A 21,340-nucleotide genomic window follows, 5' to 3' on the forward strand; every position below is an offset into this window, starting at 1 on the left:
GCTGACGTCACAAACACAGCTTCCGGTCGACACGATTGCGTCGTCCACGAAGTATTGCGCGGGTCGTCGTCCCCCTGGTCTGTCGTCGAGGTCGGGTCGTCGAGGTCGAGGTCGTAGCATCCATCGCTTGTTTCCCGTTGGTAGAGTTGTGCCGTCATTGTCCAAGGGACATTGGCCCTGCGTTTCTATCGACCACACACACCCATGACAGAATTGTCGACGTGGGCAGCGCATACACATCTTCGCATGAAGCATCCTCATGCAAATTGTCTTGCGTGTGGCTGCGGTGTGGACGGCCAAGAGGATAACGAGCCGACCCTGCGTGCTCAGGACGATGGACGTTTTCGTCGCAGGCACTCTCATGACAGAGGCACGTTGGAACTTTTCTGGCGGCGGCTGGTGAGGACGGCGAGATGTGATGATGCATACTTGTGCGAGCTAGCCGTCCGACTCTATGTTGAGATTGAGTCGAGTCGACTTTCTTGGACTTTTCTTTCCCGTCAGAATCATACAAATTCCTCGTCAGCGACCGCTGCATGTCGTTCTGTTTGCGGAAAAGAGCGGCACTCAAAGACAGGTTTTGGAGCGATGACACCGCAAGATCCCTGCCTCGTGATGCGCGGCACCATGGCCGACGCAAGGTTCACCCCCAACGTGATGACACAAGAATTACCTTAATGATGTACACAAACATGGCGTTGCTTGTCGAGCTAGCTTTACTCCAATGCGTATGGATCGTCTTAATGGTCGTGGATGGTCATGTCGAACGTGTCGCTCTGGTTGGGCACGTACTTGCTCACGATGTCGTCGGGCACACGAAAGATGGCCTTGTTGTTGAAGAATTGCTGGCGCTTGAGTTGGGCCGACACGGACGCCGGGACGTCAGGGATAACGTGTGCGAGGAAGAACCGGATCACCATCATGATGGCCACGAACGAGACAAACGCGATGAGCTTTTGGACCTTGGCGTACTCGTCGACAGCGTCCTCGTTTACGTCCCCGTTGGGGAACTTGAACAGATTCGAGTTTTTGAGGAAGTCGAACGTGTTGGACGTCCACACGATCACGTACGCGTTGGTGAAAATGGCAATCGTGGTGCACCACTCGACAATGTCAAGCCACATGCCAATGCTGCCGGCGCTGCGAGGACGGGAGCGCCGGTTGTCGAAGAGGAGGCGGAACCCATCGACGCGGATTTCAATGTAGTTGTTCACCAAGGCAAACAGGGGAGTCAACGGGAACGACACCACGAACAACGAACAGTACCCGAATTGGGTGATCATTTCCGTGTAGTCGTCGAATGTGCCGCTCCATTCATACGTGGAGAGAGAGAACTGCTTCTCAGCTTCGGAGACCATTTCCGTCACCGCTTCGCCCTTGACGATGCTGCGCTTGTTCAACCAGGCAAAGAAGCGGGGGAGCAAAATCTCGCGAACGTTGCCGACCACGAGTTGGATGCCAAACACAAGCGCCAAACAGTACGCCAACTCACCAAGGCAATCGTGGTCCTTGCACTCGCCTTCGAATGACTCCTTCAAGAACGCCGTGTAGAACAATGCGGCGAAGTTGTTGACAAAGTTGAAGACGAACGTCTTGACCACGAGCGACGATTCGTACTCCGAGTCGGTCTCGTGGTTTTCGTACTCATTGAACGAATAGAACGTCTTATAGTAGATCTTGCCCATGATGGTAATCTGGACCACGTTCGCCACAGACGCCAAGAGTGACCCCACGGGAATATGCGATAACACCCCCGGGAGCTTCAACGAGTCGTCGTTGGTCCAGATGTAGCGCAGGCGAAAGATGCCCGCAACCAAGAGGAACACGATCGAGATCAGCAGAAGGAGGACGCCCCACGACATGGCAACGCGGGTGTACTTCTTCGAGGGGGCGAAGTAAAGCGAATGGACGCCGTTGATGGGGCTCGCAATCGGTTCACCTGCGAATTGAGGACGAGGGTTTTCTTCTTGGGCTAGCTCCGACATCCCCCACTTCATCGCCAACACGTTTTGTTCGCGCTTCCACGTTTCCAAGAAAATGGTCGACCACACGCACATGAAAAAGCCGAACGCCGGGATCAAGTATGGAGTGTGCGACAAGACAAGCACCTCTTCCTTTCCAAAATTTTGACGGGTGTCTCCGATGAATCGTTGTGCCGTGAACACGAGGGCACCAACGACAGCAGCGTAAACCATAAACGTCGTGTAGTGTCCCAAGTACGCAAAGTAGAAGGCAATGCGTTCGCCAAAGTATTCGCGGATGCTGTCCAAAGGTTGGCTCCAAGGCATTCTAAAGACAGGGATCCAGTCACGGGCGAGAATCTTCACTTCGTCTTCGTTGTGGAGAGGGTAGCACGCCAGGATCGACTCGTTCAGGATCAATTTGTCCAAGTCTAAGTCGCAGCACTCCTTGGAGATGATAATACTTTCAATCAGCTGCATGCGTTTGACAGGCGGGAACACTGTGCCGTCCAAGTTGCGCTTGGCAAACAAGTATTGCTTGTCATCATCGTCTTCGAACGCCGCGTGGATGTATTCGTACGGAGCATAGTCGTAGATTCTCTTGACGTCGGAGATCGGGAACGGCTTGATACCCAAGTTCTTGAACCCACGTTCGGCCGTGGCTTGCAATTCCTTGGCATCCAACAACACTGGCATGTCGATACGATCAGCTTCGATCTTCAAGCGTTGGTAGTGGCACCGGATTTCGCAGAAAATGATATCGCGGGTGGACGAGTAGTACAGGCGGAATTGCAAGCCTTGCGAGTGTAGGCGGCGAAGGATTTCTTCCACCGAGAATGGCGGTTCTTTGGCACCAGGCTTGCGCATGACTGGGTTTTGGAATGCAATCGTGTAGTCCCAGTGCACGGACGGATCGTTGATATCCAAGCGCATGGAGCCATAATCATGGTTTGCTTGAGCAAGGATCTTCCCCTTCTGGTGCGCGAGCCGCTGCTTCGCCGACATAGTCTTCTCAAGGACAATCGAAAAGTGAAGTCAATGATGCACGGTCGTGACTGGAGCACGTCCTTTCTAATGTCCGGCTACATTCGTACATGCCATCTATACAAAGCACTGTATAAACGTGAATGTATGTACCTAACTAATGTATGTTGTACGTGATTGGCCGTACAACTCAGTCGAAAACTTGAAGATAAATGCTCGACGACCGACCTGCACATGATGCCATGACTTGCATGGGTACAGTGCTCGGTCCACGGAATAGTAGTTGGGCTGCGGTCGTCGGACCTTCCGATCCACAGTGCCAGCGAGATCATCCACTGAGGTAACACCGTGCGCGATTTGAGTTTACCCATGGAACCATGTTAGTCGCGGTAAATGGATTTGACTCATTCCACGACAACCTTATCCCCAGTGGAAAAAGTTTGGCGTCAGATTCGTCACTTTGTCCAGTGAAACAAGTTACCACCGAACATCATCGCGTCATAGAAGGAAAATGGGAGTGCTAGAAAGCGTTCCTATCTGGTGAGACGTCCTTGGACCCGCAAGAATGGCGCCTCGCTCGCGCCTTCGTCGGGTTTGTTCACTTGACAGGTCATGCATTGATCTGGATATTCTATCCGGATAATCTGGACAAGAATTTCAATACAAAGATCAAGATAAGTGGTTGATCGGGCTGTGCGATATGGATAAATGTATTGGGCACTGCAGCCAATGGGGTGCCACCACCATGCCAATCACGATTTCTGGCGCACTCTCTGGTACAAGAGCGTCGTGAATTTCTCGTCGATGCTGCAGGGAGACGAGGAAAGCGCGCCGCTCGTGTCGTCCCAGACGCGTGCGGATGGCAATCCAGCTCTTCTCGATGGTGTAAACGGTGATTCACAGGTGGACGCTCCGAGTCCAACCTTTGCTGAGCCTGTTGTGGTTGTCGACAGTAATACCACCACTTTCCAGCAGCACCCGACGAGCGCGGCATTCGTGGGAGCTGGAATAGTCGAAATGGAGGATGATACGACGTATTTTGGCTTCATCGAGCCTTCGGTGGCATCACCTCAACCGGTCGATGTCGAAAGTGACGAAGTACTGTCTTCCCATGACATGGGTCATGTTATGACGGTGCAATGTGCCGTCGAAACTCCAGCGGCTGAATCTGTCCCTTCTGCGGTAGTAGATGTTGAGGAAGACGCCACGGCTGGTTTTCTCGGTGCTCCAGTCGAAGCGTCAAATCCTCCCGCCGTGGCATTGCAGGTCAATGGAAACCGCCCGCCGACGCGCATTGCTCACTCCCACACGGCATCTGAAACGACGCACGATTCAAAGCTCCGAATCGCCAAGTTTTCGACCATGCCAACGATGCAAAAGTCCAAAACGTTCCGATTCACTCCTCGACCGAAGAGCGCCGACACGTCGAGGCGTGGCGAATTGCAGCGGTTCCTGAGCACTCCATTTCACGACTACGGCGACTACGGATCGACATCAACTTCGTCCATCCCTTCGACGTCGCATCCCATGCTGCATGCGGACAAGTCTCCTTCTGGAGCGCCGACGAAACAAGCGTCCACGAGGAAGGCCGCGAAAAACGGCGGGCGTCGCGTGGCCCGCGACCGAGGCATGGACGACACCAAGTGGGATTTTGTGCTCGTATTTCCCAACCCGGAATTTGAAAAAGAGAAAAAGGACAAGAAAATTAAGTACCCCTTCATCCCGACTATGAATGACATGCTGACGCGACTCCGCCAAGCTGGCCTGGACACCCAGCTCTCCAAGTCGACCAACCTCGACGTGAATACCCCCAAGGATCAGTACATTCCTCCGTTCGTATACTGCAAGCTGTCAGCATCGATGGAGCGCCTTAAGGAAGAAGCAGCTCGCGTCCACATGTCGATCGGGCTCGTCGAGAACAAGCTCGAACGCATGGCCAAGCAAGGTGAAGTGCGCTTTCACATTGAGAACCCGGAAGACCGTGCCGCGGAGATCAAGAGGCAGGGTCATGAACCGCTGCCCCCGGAGAAAGTGAGCAAGGTCGAGCGTCGCCCGTACAAGAAGATCCAATTTGAAGTGGGGCGTGAACTCGACGTATTCAATACGTTTGATATTTGCGAGCTCGAAAACATGGACTTGGAAGAAGCGAAGAGTCCTTCGTCAGCGGCGGCCAGCACAAAAAAGCCGCCATCGCAATCTCACTTGAGCGCTATCTTTGCCATGTTCAAGCGGTTCCGGTACAACCCGTACCAGTACATCCACATGACGTACACGCCACAGCAAAACGTGCAAAACCTGTACGGGACGCCGCTCTTTTGCAGCATCAAGCGAATTCGCCTGATTGAGAGTATTGTTCGCAGTGTGACAGGCGCCGGGCTCGATTTGGACATGCTTGTTCAGTTTGGCGCAATCTCGGCCTTCTACCCCATGCACGACGACGAGTACTGCCGCGACATCCAAAGTACATGGAGCACGTCGTTGTGGCTGACCCACCAGCCGATCGAAGCGACCCGCGAATATTTCGGCGGCCAGGCGGCGCTGTACCTGGCATACGTGGCTCACATCACCCGGTGGCTATTGTTTCCGTCAATTTTCAGCATTTCGCTCTTCTTTGCCTCCGAGCGGTACCTCGTGTGGGTTTTTGGATTTGTTATGGTGTTTTGGGCAACATTGTTTTTGAAAATGTGGAAACGGAAGCTCGCCGTGCTCGGAATGAAGTGGGGCCTCACTGACTTTCATGCGCAAGACCACGATCGTCCCGAGTACGACGAGTCGATTAACCGCCACATGCCCAGCGCTCACTTTGGCTCGATGATCTTCTTCCGCCGCGTGTTTTGCTTCATGGTGACCGTCGTCTTCCTCGTCGCGGTGCTCGCGACCAAGGCCGGCCTCTTCTACGTGCGATGGGTGAGCAAGGCCGCTCCCGAGCGCTTCGACTTTCACGTACCCTTCCTCGATCACGATACAATTTCGTTGTCGTACGCTGGCCAGCTCAAGATTGTCGCGGTGCTCAACGTACTTGCAATCTTCTTTTGGTCTACGTTGTTTGCCCGCATCAACGGCTTCCTCACCGACATCGAAGTGCACCACACGGAAATGTCGGCTCAGCAGTCGTTCATCTTGAAGGGCGTGATCTTCGAGCTTGTCAACAACTTTGCCGGAATCATCTACATTGCATTTGTCAAACCGCACTTGGAAGGGATTGACGGCAACTTTGCCGGTCCCGACGTTGAAGCGGTCGAGGAACTGAGTGAGTACATGTTGTACATCTACGGGTGCCAGTTGCTGTTTCACATTTTGCTGCACGTGATTACTCCGTGGATTCGCCACTTGTGCTGCCTTGCTAAACTCCCGCGAACGACGAAAAAGGTCGTGGCGAACCGTGCTCGGTTACAAACGATTACGTCATTCGACGACAAATCGGTCGCCCGCGATGTCGAAGCCGTCCCCATCGCACAGCCCAAGCTCCTCCCCGTCGAAGTCCAGCACAACTTGCAAGAGTACGGATGGAAGGGACTGTTCCAAGATTACATTGCGATGATCATGCAGTTTGGTTACGCCACGTTCTTTGTCGTGTCTTGTCCGTACTTGCCACTGATGGCGTTCCTGTACAACTTGGTGTCGATTCGTGCGCACAGCATATCCCTTGTGACCATGTACCGTCGGCTGGTGCCGCGCAGCGCACAGCACATTCGATTGTGGGCCGCGTTCCTCGAAGTGTTTTGCGTGTTGGCGGTCGTGACCAACTCGTGGTCGGTGGTGGCCAAGGCCGAGATGGCGTCGCGTACGTTGGAGTACCTTCACGTAGGGAACGAGTACTACGTGCTCGTGCGGTCGGTCTGCATGGGGGGACTCGTCCTCGCGCTGTACTCTGTCGGGAAGGTTCTCGGGTTCTTCATCAACGACATCCCGACCCGCGTCCAGATCCAGCTCGAGCGCCAGGAGTACTACATTTCCAAGGTGTTACACCTCGGGTACCAATGGGACAAGACGATGCATTCGATTTTGTACGCCAAGTCGCAGGAAGAACTCGAAGCGGAAGAAGGGTACGGATGGGACTTTGCGATCGTGTTCCCGAACCCGGAAGTGCGCCGGCCGCCCAAGCTGCACCCACTGACGGGCAAGGTCGAAGAGGTCGCGAGCATGCGCGATATGATCTTGAAGCTGCACAAGGCGGGGTTGCAGGTGCAGTTTTTCGAATCCACGGCTAAAGTGAGCTCGTTCATTCCGTCCATGGTGCTGTGCAAGATCCGGGCGAGCGAGCAACGACTGGAGGCCGAGGCCCACCGCGTCAAGCTGCCGCTGCTGTTGAACCCGGACGAAATGGCAAATCAGGCAATGCAAGGCGCGATCGCGACCGCGTGGCAGCGCGTGCGTAAGCATGTACAAGCCATCGAAGCCGAGATGAACTCGAACAGCCTCGACAGTTTGCTCCAAGAGATCAAATTGCTGACCGAAAAATCAGACGTGATGGACATGTCGGAAAGCGACGTTACGTGGGACATCCTGTTGACCCAGTTGTACTTGGTGCTTGGCGACTTTATCAAGCAAGACAGCGATATCAAGGCCAAGTATAAAGAGCTCGGGGTGGACCCCCAACTTCACAGCTCGATGATTAAGCTGAGCACACTGTCGGAAGAGCTCATCGAGAATCTCATCATCCACGATGACGAAGAGGAAACGCTCGTGGATCTGTTACTCAACGCGCCTCGGTTGCTCGATGACATTTCGGCCGGGCTGCAGCAAGCCGGCAAAGACATTGGCGTGCAAATCAGTTTGTTGCCGATTTTGATCCCGTCGTTGGCGAAGCGCCGCAAGGAGAACAGTCCGATGCTGCCCGAACACGACCTGCAAAAGATGATGGAAACGTTGTCGCAGGGCTACGTAAAGATGATTCCGTTGTTGACCAAGATGGGCCACCTCTTGGCGCTGACGTTGCCGCTTCCAGACTTGCGCGCGATCGATGCACTGCTCGAGAAGCGTGACGTCGCCGGCCTCCATGCAATGGGCGAACCCAACATTTGGCTCCGGACCGAACTGCACTTGATCCACTTGATGATTCAAGACAACACGTTGGAACTGCCGCATCTGCGGCAGCGCTCCCACACAATCGACAAGTCGTTGACAATTGCGGCCAGCGTCCAGCTGTGGATCGATTCAGTGATTGCCAATCCTATGATTGACATTTCCCCGTTCTACCTGCAAAACCCCGACCCCAAGTACAAGGGCCTCTCGAATAAGTTCCGATATGGGCCGTACGAGAACATTTATATGGCGTACCAAGACAAGCGCGAGCTGCAGCACTGGTACCACAAGAAGATGTCGCTGCACGGCCCGATGCAGTTATTCAGCAGCACCGAGCGGCTGACACTTATCGAGAGCATCATCACGAACAACGAGGTGGGCGCGGGGCTGCACTTGGACAAGTTGATCCTCAGCGGCGCGATCAAGGGGTACTTTCCACTACACGACGATCACATGAAAGCAGACTTGTGGAAAAAGTGGAAGTGGAGTCTCCATCAACCGATTGAAGAGATTCGGTCGTACTTTGGGGTCAAGATCGGGCTCTACTTTGCTTATCTCGGCCATTACACGACGTGGCTGATGCTGTCGGCCGTCGTCGGGGGTGGTGTGTTCGCGACCCAGACGCTGCAAAAGCGCTATTTCCCGCCCGAAATCGCTGAAGGGTTCAACTGGGTCAAGGTGCTCGCGGTCCCGATCTACGGCGTGTTCATGGTGATCTGGGCCACCCTATTCCTCAAGTACTGGATCCGCAAGCAATGGGTGTTTGCCATGCGATGGGGCATGACGGATTTTCACGAAGAAGAGCAGGTGCGTCCTCAGTTCCAAGGGTCGCTCATGCGCGATCCGGTCACGGGCGCCCGCATGCGTTACTTCAGCGACAAGCAACGGCGGTGGCGGCTTATGTTTTCGTGGTTTGTCCTGGCAATTCTGATTTGCATTGTGTTGATGTGTGTCGCGGGAATCTTCATGCTCCGATACGCGTTCAAGCACAGCGTGTTGCTGGAAGTGCCGTATTTTGGCAACATCGGGACCCAGTGCGCGTCGCTCGCAAACGTGGCGCAGATTTTCATGATGTCCCAAGTGTACAACTACGTGTGCAACTGGCTCAACGACTTTGAGAATCACCGAACCGACTCAGACTACGAAAACCACTTTGTCGCCAAGGCCATCGTGTTTCAGTTCGTCAACAACTTTGCATTGCTGTTCTACGTGGCGTTCCTGAAGAAGATCTTTGAAGGAGAGTGCGTCGACAACAATTGCATGACCGAGCTCGCGGTCTCTCTCACGTACGTGTACGCGTCGCAGCTCGTGATCGGGAACTGCCAGGAAGTGATCATGCCGCTCTTCTGGGCCAACGTCGAATACTTTCGCCACGAGTGGGTGAAGAAGACAGACGACCACGAAGTCGTGAGTGCCGTCGAAACGCAGTTCTTCATGCCCGAGTACGGGTGGGCTGGTACGTTCTGGGACTACCTCGAGATGATTATCCAGTTTGGGTACTCGACGTTCTTTGTGCTGGCGTGTCCCCTCGCGCCCGTCTTTTCGTTTTGCAACAACATTTTTGAAATTCGCATCGACGGATCCAAGATCTCCAAGTTTTGCCGTCGACCCCGGCCGAGTGGAGCGTCCACGATCGGTCACTGGGTCAAGGTCCTCGATGTGTTTGGCATCATCACGATCGTCACGAACGCGTGGATCATCGTGACCACGTCCAAGTTTGGCGACCTCATCCTGCTCATGTGGCCCAAGTTCGACCAGTACTTCAGTCAAATCGGGCTCTTCTTTACGCTCACCGCGCTGTTGCTCGGCGTAAAAGGTTTGATCAACAGCTTTATCCCCGACATGCCGCGCCACGTCCGCGCCCAGCTCAAGCGCCAGAAGTTTGTCGTGTCCAAGATTTTGTCCACCCACGACACCACGGACTAGCCAGTCCCAACGACGACCGTCCAGACGTCGAGCTTTGATTTTCCAGTGAACTAAAGCACGAACGTGGTCAAGTGTCTTTTCGATGTGGCTTCAACTCGTCGTGTTTCATGGGGTGCAGCAACCGCCGTCGATGGCTGCCCATCTTGAGTTGCTGCACATTCACCATCACATGACCATGGCTTTTCATCGTGGTGTACCTGGTCTAGGCGTTGACCCAGTGCGATGGCCGACGGACGATACAGAATCGCGTCGCCCACGTGCTCGAGTTCGTGCTAGAACGAAGGTATTGCCGTGAGTACGATTGCCAAGTGAGGGAGTTCACTCATGGACGGCAACGACCCTGTGCAGTCGATGAAGCGTACAAGAGATACCTCATGGTGCCTCATCTTGGCTTCGCTGAGGCGGCGTTGTCGCGCCTCCGACACGGGATTCTACGGCGGACTTGTCAGGTCCATCCACCAATGCTGTGGCAAGGGCGTTGTCACCTTGATCTCGAACTCGCACGTGGCGAGTCGTGGCCCTTTGTCCGTCGATGCCTTTCAATTTCATGAGCTGCTTGACACGGGCCACCATGGCCTCTTCGTTTCTTACCGTGTCCAGAACAAGAGATGCTGTCGATGCTAAAGCACCGAGGCTTCGACTCGACCGCAGCGCGGCAGACACGTGCTCGACGTGCTGCAGATACCTTTCGTGCTGTTGAATGTGGTGGTCCACAGCGCTGCACGCCCCATCCGTCACTGTCATGGTGTGCCCCAACTTGCGCCCTTGGTAACCTGTATACTTGTACATGCGCACGATCTAGAGCCATTATATGTCATGGCGAAGTACACCGTGTTGAATCGCGTGGCACGGTCACCTTGTCGACGGATGGGCTAAATTTGAGGGACACTTTGGATCGACATGGGGCAGTGGCAGGGTGCGGCGAAGTCTGCGAGTGTTGGACGTCCACGGGTGGACCAGGCTGGTCGGATGAAAGATGAGAGTGTCTCTCAAGAAATCGAGAAAATTGGCTGCGCACCGCGTCGCCGTCTGCGTCATCGGCTTCGAATTCGACCACGGCAATCGACTCGTCGTCGGACAAGTAGTCGGCATCGTTGCTGTCGTCACTTAGAATTTCCTCTTCGTGCACAGTGCCCTCGTCGAGGACTTCGCGCACGACGACGTGTGGTTTCGGGCCATGTCGAAGTTTTCGGGTTTGACTGCGAACGATGCGACAAGTCAAAGCCGAGATGGGAGAAGCATCCGTACATTTCCACCCGCCACGTGCTCCACGATGCACTCTTTGCCTTGACGCCAGTCGTCCACTGCGAGATCGTGTCGATCATGAGGTGCGGAAGTGAGTGGCGCATTTGCACAATGAAGTCTGGGTACGCCTTTTGCAATGCTTTGTACACGGTGCGGGACACGCAGTCTAGTGCGTCGGTCATGAGCATCGAGGGGTTGTAAGGGACGACAGGGCGGCTTTACATGGAAAGTAATCGAGGAACTCGTCCGCGGCGCCCGTCGGGAGCGTCATGTAGAGTACTTTCGTCAGGAGCTTCCCGAAGTGCACTATCAGCCACACATGGTGGATGGCATCACTCAAAATGTCGATCGATGTACCTGCGACTTGGTTTTGGACATGCGCTTGAACAACGTGGGCGTAGCAGTCGGGCGGGACGGCGATCGTGTCGGTTTGGTTGAAGAAGATCAACGTCGCCCACCAAAACAAGTCGGTGATCATGTGGGTGACGATGGGCGACCGAAAGAAAAACTTGTTCCAGTAGAACGTTGTCCTGTAGTCCATGGCGGAGTCGAGTTAGAAACCAAATGGACAAACCGAGCACGTTACCATTCACCCTTGAAAGTGACGTTGGCTCTCACTGCTTTTTCGATCGAGTCGAGTTTGATGTCGATGCTCATCGGGGGCAAGGTACCCATGCGGTCCATATGTGCTTTGCAGTGCCGAGTCACGTCGTCCAAAGTTGCCTGCTTCCGCGTCCACCCTGCTCGCCGCTTGATGCGCTTTTTCATGCTATGCCAGGGTCATCCATCGTGGGAGGGATGGTGGGCAGCCTCGTACTGGGAATTGAACGTGTTCACAGCACTAACAGTTCGCACCACGGTGGGGAAGCGGCGTGACGCCACGGAGCTCTTGTCCAGGCCATCCTGCAGGGGGGTCTTGCCGACGCTGCCTCGCCGCGCCATGTCGCTCACGGTACTAAAAATACGATTCAACTCTAGGCCACCACTTCCTAATTTCAACCCTAAACTTGAGCCGTTTATGAATAGATGAATGCATTCCAATTGAGTAAATAAATGAACATGTTACCAGAGCGCTCGTGATTCATCTTGGTCACAATTCTGCGCACGAGACGTGCAATGATGGGAGGACTGCCGCCGGTGCCGCCAACTGCCACTTCCGCCCCGATACATCTCGGGAGCAAGAGTGACTTCGACGATATTGAAGGTATGATGTGTTGTGCTTGTGCATTCAGAGCTGGGTGTGTTTGTGCGTGGAGAATGACGACATGTGTGAATGATGGAGTCGAGTGTGCACTAGGTATGATTGAGCGCAACAAGTGCGCCAAGGAGTACTACAAACTCGAAGAGTGCTTGGGCGAGTATGACCGAGACTGGACAAAATGCCAAGAAGTCGTGCGGGCGCTGAGGACGTGCAACGCATCGAAGAACAACGGGCACTAGATCGGTCATCCCCTCGTGGATGAATCATATTACTCTAACATCTCGCGTGTCTGCATGTGGGGTCTAAAATGGCGCTTCCGCCGTGGTTCTATTGGTAGCGTCGGTCTTGGCCGCGTCTGTCGCTTCCATCACATCGACGTCGTCTTGGCTGTCGTACCATCCGTCCATCGTATCGATCTCCATCGTGTTTTCATTCTCCCGACCTTCCTCTTCCATTGCAAGCCGCGCGTACTCTGCTCGTGCAAATCGATCCCAATCTCTACAACCGTCACAACGTCCATCATGCAACGACCGTCATGCTGTCGGCAGCACATACGTCAACTCTGGTTCAGCCATTTGCTGGCGCAGCAAAAACGGATCGCGGCCTTCAAACTCGATAAACTTGCTCAGGTTGAACAGCACGTTGAAGAACACGCCCGACAATCGGATCTTCTCGGGGCGAATAAAGTCGGCGAAGCGAAAGTCGCCGTCGACGGCGGGGTGCAACAAGTCCGACCTACGTCGACCACCATGTCATGACACGAAGACGCTCGCCGACAACGCACATTTGGCACATAATGTCCTCAAATGGAACCACTTCCTGGCCAAGGCACTCCATGCGGTGGATCTGGTGGTTGTAGTACATGCGCATTTCGTCGGCGCGGATCACGTGGTCGTCGTCGAGGTCGATCAGTTCAAACCAGTACCGCAAGCTCACGGGGTTGCCTTTGTCTTCTTCTGAAAGCATAAAGTCTACCGCCACGCGTCATGCCACCACCATGCGGCATGCATGCACTGCCGTACAGATAAAGTCTTCGTAGCTCATCTTGGTCTTGTCCTCTGTCGAGAGCGATTGGATTCGGGCAAACGGCCGCCGCCCCGCGTCGAAGATACGATCGACAATCACCCTCGTCAGTGCATGGCCGCCATATCGCATGAGGTCGTCGCGGCTGAGGAGAAAGTCGTGGTCCGTATCGAGCTCCCAAAATTTGCAGTACAGCACGTAAAAGTGCTCGTAGGAAAAGTACGCGTTCACCTGGGCTCGGATGAGCCGCCTACACGTGGGTCGATGGATGGGCGACGTACTTTGTTGATGTCTTCTTCTTCGTCGACCACGTTGAACGCATGGACGAGATTGCTCCGACGCAGCTTTCGAAGGGTGATGCGACCGCTACTGTCCTTGTCCACCATGTAGAAGATGCGAACGGCCACTGTCGCCGCTACAGGCACCACCAAGCGCCAAATCACGCGGGTTCACATCCAACACGTCATTCGACGACAATATGTACCATATTTCTCCTGGAACTCGGGAGTCCCAGACAAGAATTCCAAGCCGGGATGGTACTTGAGCAGCTCTACACTCATCCGTGCCATCAAAGCGAGGAAAAGATGGACGAGGGGTACCATGCAGGAACGGGGCAAAATCGCTGTGCTCGATGTAGTCTTTTCCCGGCTGCTTGACGAGGCGGAAGAAGCGCTCTACGTTGTCGTACGGCTCGATTTCGACCGTCCAAAACGTGTGAAACATTTCCTTGCTGACAAATGTTGACGCGGGGTCGAAGTCGCTTGTGATGGGCGCGTTGTTGAGTGCTCGAATGCGAAGGAACAGCGGGAGGTTGAAAAAGCTGGGGAACCCACACAGGTCCTTTGTGATTGACACGAACGAGTCTACGTTCAGGCCCTCGGGCCCCGCACCGGCAAGCTGAAACCGTTCGTCAATGTCGCGTTCCTTTCGGTTGAGTTGGTCGCGCGAATACGCCCGTCCCCGTCCTCGACCGCCTTCCTTGGGAAAGTAAAACTTGGGAATCCGAGCAGACGCATCCTCTGTTGATGCCTCGGGTGTGACAGACAGTTGCAGCGGTTGTAGCAACTCGACGTGGATCTCGTCCGAGTTGCCGTGCGACTTTTTCCGAATGTGTTGGGCATGGTTTGGGGTGTGATTCGGCGGTCGCTTTGGCGACCGGCACGGGTCAGCGTGACTGCTACTACTCGGCGACATGGACCCTAGAATGGACACTCCCCCACCGGTTGGTGTGCCCGGCACAACAATCTCGCGCCCGTTCTTGACGTCGTCAACTAACGTGCAGATCATATCTTTGGTTGCGTCAAGCGACAGCCACTGTCGAAACAGTTCCTCCATCTTCATGCGGCCACTCGGACACGCGTGCGCTGCATTAAGGTCACCGAGCGCCTCGTGGTGCATCGTCTCTGTCTCGTAGTTGGCCGCCTTGGACTTCATCCCGTCGACGGAGGCGCACACCTGTATGGTCTTCCGTGGCCGGTTTTTTGTGGATTAAACGCCCCGCACGCCCATTGGCTGATATAGCAACAGTCGCCTTGTCTTGCGAGATTTGATTGGCTAAAACCGAAAGAGACAGACGGCAATGTTTCAAACGCTGTTTCAAACCGAGGACAGCTTCGCCCTGCTCCACACACACCCAGCTACCCCATCACATTGCACAGAATGGTGCCTCCACTTGCTTGACTTTTCAGCGGCGTTGACGGTAGACCTTCTGCTTCCCGCGGGCTCGTAGTCTCTTCGTGCCGTCCTGGACTCGCCCCCGAATAAGAGTGTTTAAAACACATGTGTTCGGAACAACCTTGCCAAGTGTGACAGGTCTCGTCCCGGACGAATTCGTCGAGAGGTCCTGCGCCGATGGCGCCGCAGCCTTTCGCCAAGCGGACACCATGCATCAACAAGAGTCATGTGAATGAAGTGTCTGGGCACGTCGAGATTCTGTGATTACCCCCGGTACGTGCGTCTATGGAGGCTAGGAGACGTGTTGATACAGTGGAGCGCGTTGATGAGTGGACGCCATGATCGCACCCACACGATCCGACATGGAATCAACGATGAACGACAGGCTTAGACAATTTGGTGGGTTTCCTTTGACTGGCCATGCTGAATGTTTCGCCGTTCCGTTCGCAACGCGTGGGCATACAAGAGTGCGCCTGAGCACGCCACGACCATTCCGAGGGCATTGGTGTGATGGAGGTGCAGAGCAAAATACCACACGGAAAAGAGTATCGTGGTCACGCGGCGCAGAGCATTCCACACTGCATGGGACACCATGTCAGTCGACGACAGCACGACAAACGAGCACTACCAAATATGTGAATGCGATTCCATGCATGTTGTTGACCTTGTTCAACGTACCCAATGATACAGGTAAAAGAAGACGCCATTGAACACGGAAAAGAGAAACTCTTTGAAGTTGGCGCTTGCCACGGCCCGAGAAGCCGCTGGATCGTTACCAAAGACGCTCCAAAGGCCAGCAAGAACCCACTGAGGAACTTGATTCAGCTCAAACCGGTTTGCGTCAAGGCGTACCTGCAGCAACATGGCGTAGTACAATGTGGAATAAAACATCACGTGTAGCGGCATGAATGGCTGGATGCGCTTGACGAGGGCCGAGCGCAGCGGGAATGAAATATTGGCAAGCATCGCGATTGCCATTCCAGCGATTGAAAACGCTGCATTAGACATCGCCGACAGATATACACCCGCAACGATGGGAATCAAGGCCCCTAGGCGAAGTCTACATGATGTCATGACGACACCGGGGAAGATAGTGCACACCGACTGAGTTGCGGGTCGCGAAGGAAAGTTGCGGCCAGCGTGACGCTGACAAGAGGCTCCAATGCACGCATTGTTTCGTTGATGGAGACATGCATGGCCCAGAATCCTGCGTTGAAGCTGCAAACGCCCACAGAATACACAAAGGCCGAAAGCACGAGCCACATGTGTGCGCGCGGATTCTCACTGCGCTGGAAGATCGCTGTCGGGTGGTACAGCGCGGTGTACCAAGCATGGCATGCGAATGCGACAGTGAATTGCCATGCAGAGAGGATGAAGGCGTGAGGGTACTCTTGCAGGATTTGCTTGGATGTTACACCGCTCAGGGCCGAGCTCGCACACCACCCAAAGATCGCCAGCGGCGGAGCCATCGCCTTTACCTCAAGAAAATGAATTGTATGTAGTTTATTTACATTAAATGAATATGAAGATCATGTTGTCTGTCCAATCAGGACTCTGGATGTGCATAATAAAAATGTCATAAGCCCTGAACTAATTGGATGCAATTTGAGGGGAATATTTTGCTGTTTTACACGTCGACCTTTGGCCGTGCCTTCTTCCGACGTGCCATGTCGCTCGCGTTCTTGGCCAAGAAGAGCTGGCACACGTCGAACCTCAGCAACGTTGAGAAGGTATGGAAAGCAGAGCAAAAGGCTGCTCTTGAGGAAAAGAAGCTTGCGGAATGGAAGAAGAATGTGGAAGAAGAACGGCAACTGAAGGAGTTGCGCGAGCTTCAAGCAAAGGCTTCCGGCACCAAAGCGAACACGACGGAGCGGGTCGATTGGATGTATGAAGGGCCCATGGCAGCTTCTCAACGTGAAAAGACTGCGGAAGAGTACCTGCTTGGCAAGGAGTACGAGGAAAAACCTGAAGACAACGAGCTGAAGAAACTGTCCTCGCAACCAGGGTCACTGTACATGCAGAGTGGGCCAGGAACAGCAAACGATGCGTTTTCCCGCCTCAACGAGGATCCCATGATGTTTATCAAGTTCGGCCATCATGATCATGCTCCTTTCCCCTCACACACACCTGCATGTAGGAAACAGCAGAAAGCTACCCAACTTAGCATCATGAAGAACCCCATGAAGATGAAGCGTATCAAAGAAAAGGTACTGCTTGGTCGTCGCAGTGTCGTCATGTGTATGTCCTGGTTAGGTGGAGCAAGAACTGAAGGAGCGAAAAGCAGAAAAGAAAGCGAAAAAGGAAGCAAAAAAGGCTAAAAAAGCGTCCAAAAAGGACAAAAAACGTCGTGGCAGCGACGATAACGATGCCTCGAGCAGCAAACACAGCCGCCGCTCGACTTCTGCAGATCACCGTCACCATGTCGACCATACGGACCGTTTACGCCACCACAGCAGCCACGACACCAAACGAGATCGAAGCGCCAGTCCCCCCAGGAGCTATCGTAGTGGTGACGGCCACCGTGGCTCTCCAAGAGGCCGTTCAAGGGATCGCTCACCTGGACGCAGTCGCCCTCGGCATGAGAGTCCCACTCGGCAAGACCATCCCGTGCCGTTGAAGGGATATGGTGTCCTTGGGGCCGAAAACGCTCGAAAGTGTCGCGACATTGATACGTCAAGCCTTGGTCCGTCTCGTAAATTTTTGGACCAAGCGAAGGAGAAACGGCAGCGAGAAGAAGATGAGAAGCAAGAGCGATTCAAGCGTGCGCGGGCCGCAACGGATGTTGCGACGAAGGCGGACAGGGAAGCTCGTCTGCAAGCGATGTTGGAGGACGCCAAACGACGTGAAAGAGCCTTGGATGCTCGACTGCGCAAGTCGGAGAGCGACAAGAGGCGCGAAAATGACGGCGACGGTGAAGCCAGTGCGACCCAGCAAAACCCAACTTTCTTGAAGGACTTGCATGATGCCGCGTACGTCCATTCGAACGACTCGATGGAGGAGCGGCTGCAACGCAACAAGCACTACATTCAACGAAATGCCGACAGCAAGAACTTCATGCAGCGATAGAGACTGAACGTCGACTTAATTCCACCACTTTCTAACTCCTTCGTTGTCTTCTGGTTAAATTTTTCTCACGCTCCGAAGGCAACGAATCCCTTATGATGCCATCGTCGCCTGTTGCCGCACGCTCGATGTGCGCCAACAGTCGGCACTGTCGCTAGACGGGTGCTCAGCACGAGCTATCTACGAATCGGCTCACCAACGGGGCTCCACATCAGTAACGTTGCAAGTTCCGCGCGAGAGTTTGCGCTATCACCGCCGCACACGGTTGATGGTCATCGCAATGGTTCGATTTGCTTGTCAACTTCCTCAACCGAACAATGGGAGGACGTGATCACTCAACTTCAATGTCCGGATAATTTCGGATACTTCGGCCTGATACGCGTTGGGTATGAAACTACATCATTCCGATGTGATTGAGGGCACGACCAAGTATCTCAGGATCTCCTACATCGTCGTCACGACGGATGTACACTTGAAAGTTGTGTCACTTTGGTAGTGTCGAGATATCCGGATAATAGGGGGTAGGGGGAGGATAAAAGAAAGCCAATCAAAGACATCGGTTCACTGGGAGAATAATATTCCACGCGATTCGACCCCCATAAAGTGCCACAGTGAAGGTGGTTTATCCGGATACAGGCCACTCGATACAAATTTCGAGTGCTGTCGAACCTTCATTTCCCAATTTTCCGCGCAACGCCCGCACCCTCCACCGACACCGTGTTCCGACGTGTGTTGTCTTCATGCCACAGATCCCGATGACAGCAAGACGACGGGGACGACATTGTCCTCATGAGATAGCAAAGCAAGCCAAGAAGTTTTCGTCCGTCCTTGTGCGTGGATTCAGTGCAGGCAACATCTCTGTCGTCGACAAGCGTAGTTGGCTTGAAGTTTGCGATCAGAAGCACAGGTATGGCGCAAACCTTCGCGCGTACTACAAAGAATGGAAGCGATACGACGGCCCAAAGCCTGGATTCTGGGAATGGCTTGACGATGAATCGATTGAAGTCGAAGGGGTGCCTCGAACCAAGCTCGAGAGCGAAACCGTCCTATACTGCGACCCTGCCGAGCGTCAGCGCTTCGAGCTCGACATTCGTCAAGGCATGGTAATTCGTAAATCCACCCAGGAAATTGTCGACACTGGTGACGAAGGATGGATCTTTGTTCTCCGCGATGGCATTTTGTACGGCAGCGAAAAGGTGACGACCCAAGTTCCACGCATTCACCACACGAGTTTGGTGGGAGGTGAATGCGTTCAAACGGCAGGGATGATGGTCGTTTCTGAAGGCACACTTCGTATTATTTATCCCCACAGCGGGCATTACCGTCCTTCCGAGAACGAACTTCTGGTGCTCATGCGATTCCTGGTCCAGCACGGCATTGCGCACAACGAAATCCTCGTCGACGTTCAACGGATGCAGAAAGTCGCGCGTGAAACCGTTAACGGCGTCAAAACCAAGAAGATCGACAATGCCCACTTTTGGAATGGCGAGCGTGTGTTGAGCTTCCTTGAAATGAAGGACTTGGCATGGCGCCTCGATCTCTTCCACGACTTGGAGACCGAAGTTGTACGGTGGAAATCCCGAGTCCACTCGTTTTCCGCACCCTCCCAGTCCCTGCAGTTGGTGCACTGCTCGTCGAGTGGTGGCGACGACGATGTTGATATGGACGCCACCAACGATGGTCCGTTGTACTTTTAAACCGTAACATCCGTAATATTTAATACTGAACAGCTTGTCTTTATCACTTGGTCGAACAGCGCAGCCATCGCAGGATACCCTTGCGCCAAGTCCTTGGCAGTCTTTCCGTCCTTGTCAGCGGCGTCCATAGAAGCGCCGTGGGCCAGAAGAAGCTGGACGCATGATTCTCGCTGCCACATGACAGCACAATGCAGCGGCGTGCGCCGAATCGACGCCAAGTTGACATCGGCATGGGCATCAAGCAGAACTTGGACCACATGTGCATGGCCGTTTGCACTTGCATAGTACAGGCCCGTACACCCGTCGACATCTTGGAGATTCACGTCGACCATATTAGCTGCCAAGAGCGCTGCGCAAAACGCCGCGTGGCCTTCGACAGCCGCATAATGGAACGGGTGCCTTGCCAAAACCACATCGACGTGGTCATCACGCAACGGAATATTGTGGCGAACGAGCAATTCCATCCCAGCCAAACTTTGAAGCCCCGCTGCTTCGTGCCACACTGTCACGCCCATTGCGTCTTGCGCAGCTGAATTTGCACCACCCGCAATCAATCTTTCCGCCACAGTCAAGTGGCCTTCCCCGATCGCAATGTGAAGCGGCGTATGCTTGGTGTGGGACCCCAAGTTGACGTCCACATGAGGACACGTGAGGAGGAAATCGACCGCGTCAGCTCGGCCGTGTTTGGCTGCTTCGTACAGCGCTGTCAGGCCAGTTTCGCTCTGATCGTTGACGTTCGCTCCAGCATTGAGGAGCAACTTGATGACATCGACATGACCTCCACGTGCAGCGTACATCAATGGCGTTCGGCCTCGAGTCGTGTGCGCTCCGACAAGCGCGCCATGACGCAGCAATATCTGAACAACATCGGCATGTCCATGAAGAGCAGCTTCGTGCAATGGCGTGCGGGCGTAGTCTTTGCGAACATCGGGAAAGAGATAGGCGTAGTTCGTGATCAGGTAGTCGAGGATGAGTGGTTGGTTTGTCGCGGCGGCAAGATGGAGGCACGAGAGCTGGTCGTTGCCAACGGAGGGAGCTTGGAGCAAAACCTCGACTTTTTCGTCCGACAACGTTGCGAGAAACGCGGTCAGGTCTTCGACCGGTCCGTTCTTGCACACGGCCTCGAGGCGCTTCTGGACGCGAGCCCTCTCCTTCTTGCTCCACACCTTCTCCAGCATTCAAATGACGTCGACGTGTCACTACAATGGCCCTACTACCTGTAAATGAATTGCTAGATGGGGTCGGGGCCAGCTATTTTGACTGAAATCGATGTATGCCACATCCTCAAATTCCTCCATGCTACTTGTAGTGAAATTTCCACCTTGCATACATTGACCAACTATATCTAATTCGTACAGATATTTTGAAATGCCTGGTGAGGCCAGCCAAGATGTTGAATTCATGCCAACTTGCAGTTGAACTACAACCGGAAGCAAGTGGATTTGCGCCACGGCTTGGTGAACGAACCGGGGAATTCGGTGGCCAGAGTATCGTTGTCAAGGGAAGTGACCGCATCCGTTCTCGGCACCGAGTTGTTTGGG

At 54.1% G+C, this 21,340-nt stretch overlaps 8 protein-coding genes across 13 annotated transcripts; 3 read left to right on the top strand and 5 right to left on the bottom strand.

Moving 5' to 3' along the window:
* Nucleotides 1-655: 655 nt before the first annotated feature.
* On the bottom strand, nucleotides 656-2,979 carry H310_09396 (hypothetical protein). The gene has a single exon (XM_008875454.1). It carries the CDS (start codon nucleotides 2,964-2,966, stop codon nucleotides 741-743), a length of 2,226 nt encoding a protein of 741 aa, XP_008873676.1. The 5' UTR covers nucleotides 2,967-2,979; the 3' UTR covers nucleotides 656-740.
* Nucleotides 2,980-3,709: 730 nt separating this feature from the next.
* On the top strand, nucleotides 3,710-10,720 carry H310_09397 (hypothetical protein). Its single transcript, XM_008875455.1, has one exon. It carries the CDS (start codon nucleotides 3,750-3,752, stop codon nucleotides 9,894-9,896), a length of 6,147 nt encoding a protein of 2,048 aa, XP_008873677.1. The 5' UTR covers nucleotides 3,710-3,749; the 3' UTR covers nucleotides 9,897-10,720.
* H310_09398 (hypothetical protein) lies at nucleotides 3,725-12,102 on the bottom strand. Of its 3 annotated transcripts, XM_008875457.1 has the most exons (12): nucleotides 11,959-12,102; nucleotides 11,728-11,910; nucleotides 11,499-11,671; nucleotides 11,364-11,447; nucleotides 11,145-11,307; nucleotides 10,915-11,095; nucleotides 10,753-10,857; nucleotides 10,488-10,694; nucleotides 10,382-10,432; nucleotides 10,268-10,327; nucleotides 10,094-10,168; nucleotides 3,725-10,047 (listed from the first exon to the last, which is right to left on the bottom strand). In XM_008875457.1, exons 1-12 carry the CDS (start codon nucleotides 12,081-12,083, stop codon nucleotides 9,964-9,966), a joined length of 1,491 nt encoding a protein of 496 aa, XP_008873679.1. In that variant the 5' UTR covers nucleotides 12,084-12,102; the 3' UTR covers nucleotides 3,725-9,963. The 3 variants fall into 3 exon arrangements, with proteins under 3 accessions (XP_008873679.1, XP_008873680.1, XP_008873678.1); XM_008875458.1 differs by having other exon boundaries at nucleotides 10,094-10,327; XM_008875456.1 differs by having other exon boundaries at nucleotides 10,094-10,327; nucleotides 10,382-11,095.
* Nucleotides 12,103-12,216: 114 nt separating this feature from the next.
* On the top strand, nucleotides 12,217-13,019 carry H310_09399 (hypothetical protein). Its single transcript, XM_008875459.1, has 2 exons — nucleotides 12,217-12,345; nucleotides 12,439-13,019. The coding sequence occupies exons 1-2, from the start codon at nucleotides 12,258-12,260 to the stop codon at nucleotides 12,579-12,581; spliced, it is 231 nt and encodes a 76-aa protein (XP_008873681.1). The 5' UTR covers nucleotides 12,217-12,257; the 3' UTR covers nucleotides 12,582-13,019.
* Nucleotides 12,574-14,845, bottom strand: H310_09400 (hypothetical protein). Its single transcript, XM_008875460.1, has 7 exons — nucleotides 13,965-14,845; nucleotides 13,850-13,915; nucleotides 13,647-13,780; nucleotides 13,365-13,596; nucleotides 13,127-13,313; nucleotides 12,898-13,077; nucleotides 12,574-12,840 (listed from the first exon to the last, which is right to left on the bottom strand). Exons 1-7 carry the CDS (start codon nucleotides 14,797-14,799, stop codon nucleotides 12,645-12,647), a joined length of 1,830 nt encoding a protein of 609 aa, XP_008873682.1. The 5' UTR covers nucleotides 14,800-14,845; the 3' UTR covers nucleotides 12,574-12,644.
* Nucleotides 14,846-15,368: 523 nt separating this feature from the next.
* Nucleotides 15,369-16,508, bottom strand: H310_09401 (hypothetical protein; the record flags this gene model as incomplete). Of its 3 annotated transcripts, none has more annotated exons than XM_008875463.1 (4): nucleotides 15,411-15,617; nucleotides 15,718-15,846; nucleotides 15,892-16,099; nucleotides 16,141-16,508. In XM_008875463.1, the coding sequence occupies 4 exons, from the start codon at nucleotides 16,506-16,508 to the stop codon at nucleotides 15,594-15,596; spliced, it is 729 nt and encodes a 242-aa protein (XP_008873685.1). In that variant the 3' UTR covers nucleotides 15,411-15,593. The 3 variants fall into 3 exon arrangements, with proteins under 3 accessions (XP_008873683.1, XP_008873685.1, XP_008873684.1); XM_008875462.1 differs by having other exon boundaries at nucleotides 15,411-15,663; XM_008875461.1 differs by having other exon boundaries at nucleotides 15,369-15,846.
* A 129-nt stretch (nucleotides 16,509-16,637) lies between these two features.
* H310_09402 lies at nucleotides 16,638-18,144 on the top strand (the record flags this gene model as incomplete). Of its 2 annotated transcripts, XM_008875465.1 has the most annotated exons (3): nucleotides 16,638-17,125; nucleotides 17,177-17,246; nucleotides 17,293-18,144. In XM_008875465.1, 3 exons carry the CDS (start codon nucleotides 16,638-16,640, stop codon nucleotides 18,103-18,105), a joined length of 1,371 nt encoding a protein of 456 aa, XP_008873687.1. In that variant the 3' UTR covers nucleotides 18,106-18,144. The 2 variants fall into 2 exon arrangements, with proteins under 2 accessions (XP_008873687.1, XP_008873686.1); XM_008875464.1 differs by having other exon boundaries at nucleotides 16,638-17,246.
* Nucleotides 18,145-18,790: 646 nt separating this feature from the next.
* On the bottom strand, nucleotides 18,791-20,995 carry H310_09403 (hypothetical protein). The gene has a single exon (XM_008875466.1). The coding sequence runs from the start codon at nucleotides 20,975-20,977 to the stop codon at nucleotides 19,796-19,798; it is 1,182 nt and encodes a 393-aa protein (XP_008873688.1). The 5' UTR covers nucleotides 20,978-20,995; the 3' UTR covers nucleotides 18,791-19,795.
* Nucleotides 20,996-21,340: the final 345 nt, after the last annotated feature.

This window comes from Aphanomyces invadans, assembly GCF_000520115.1.
Source record: "Aphanomyces invadans strain NJM9701 unplaced genomic scaffold supercont1.21, whole genome shotgun sequence".
NCBI classification, from domain to species: Eukaryota; Oomycota; class Saprolegniomycetes; order Saprolegniales; family Verrucalvaceae; genus Aphanomyces; species Aphanomyces invadans.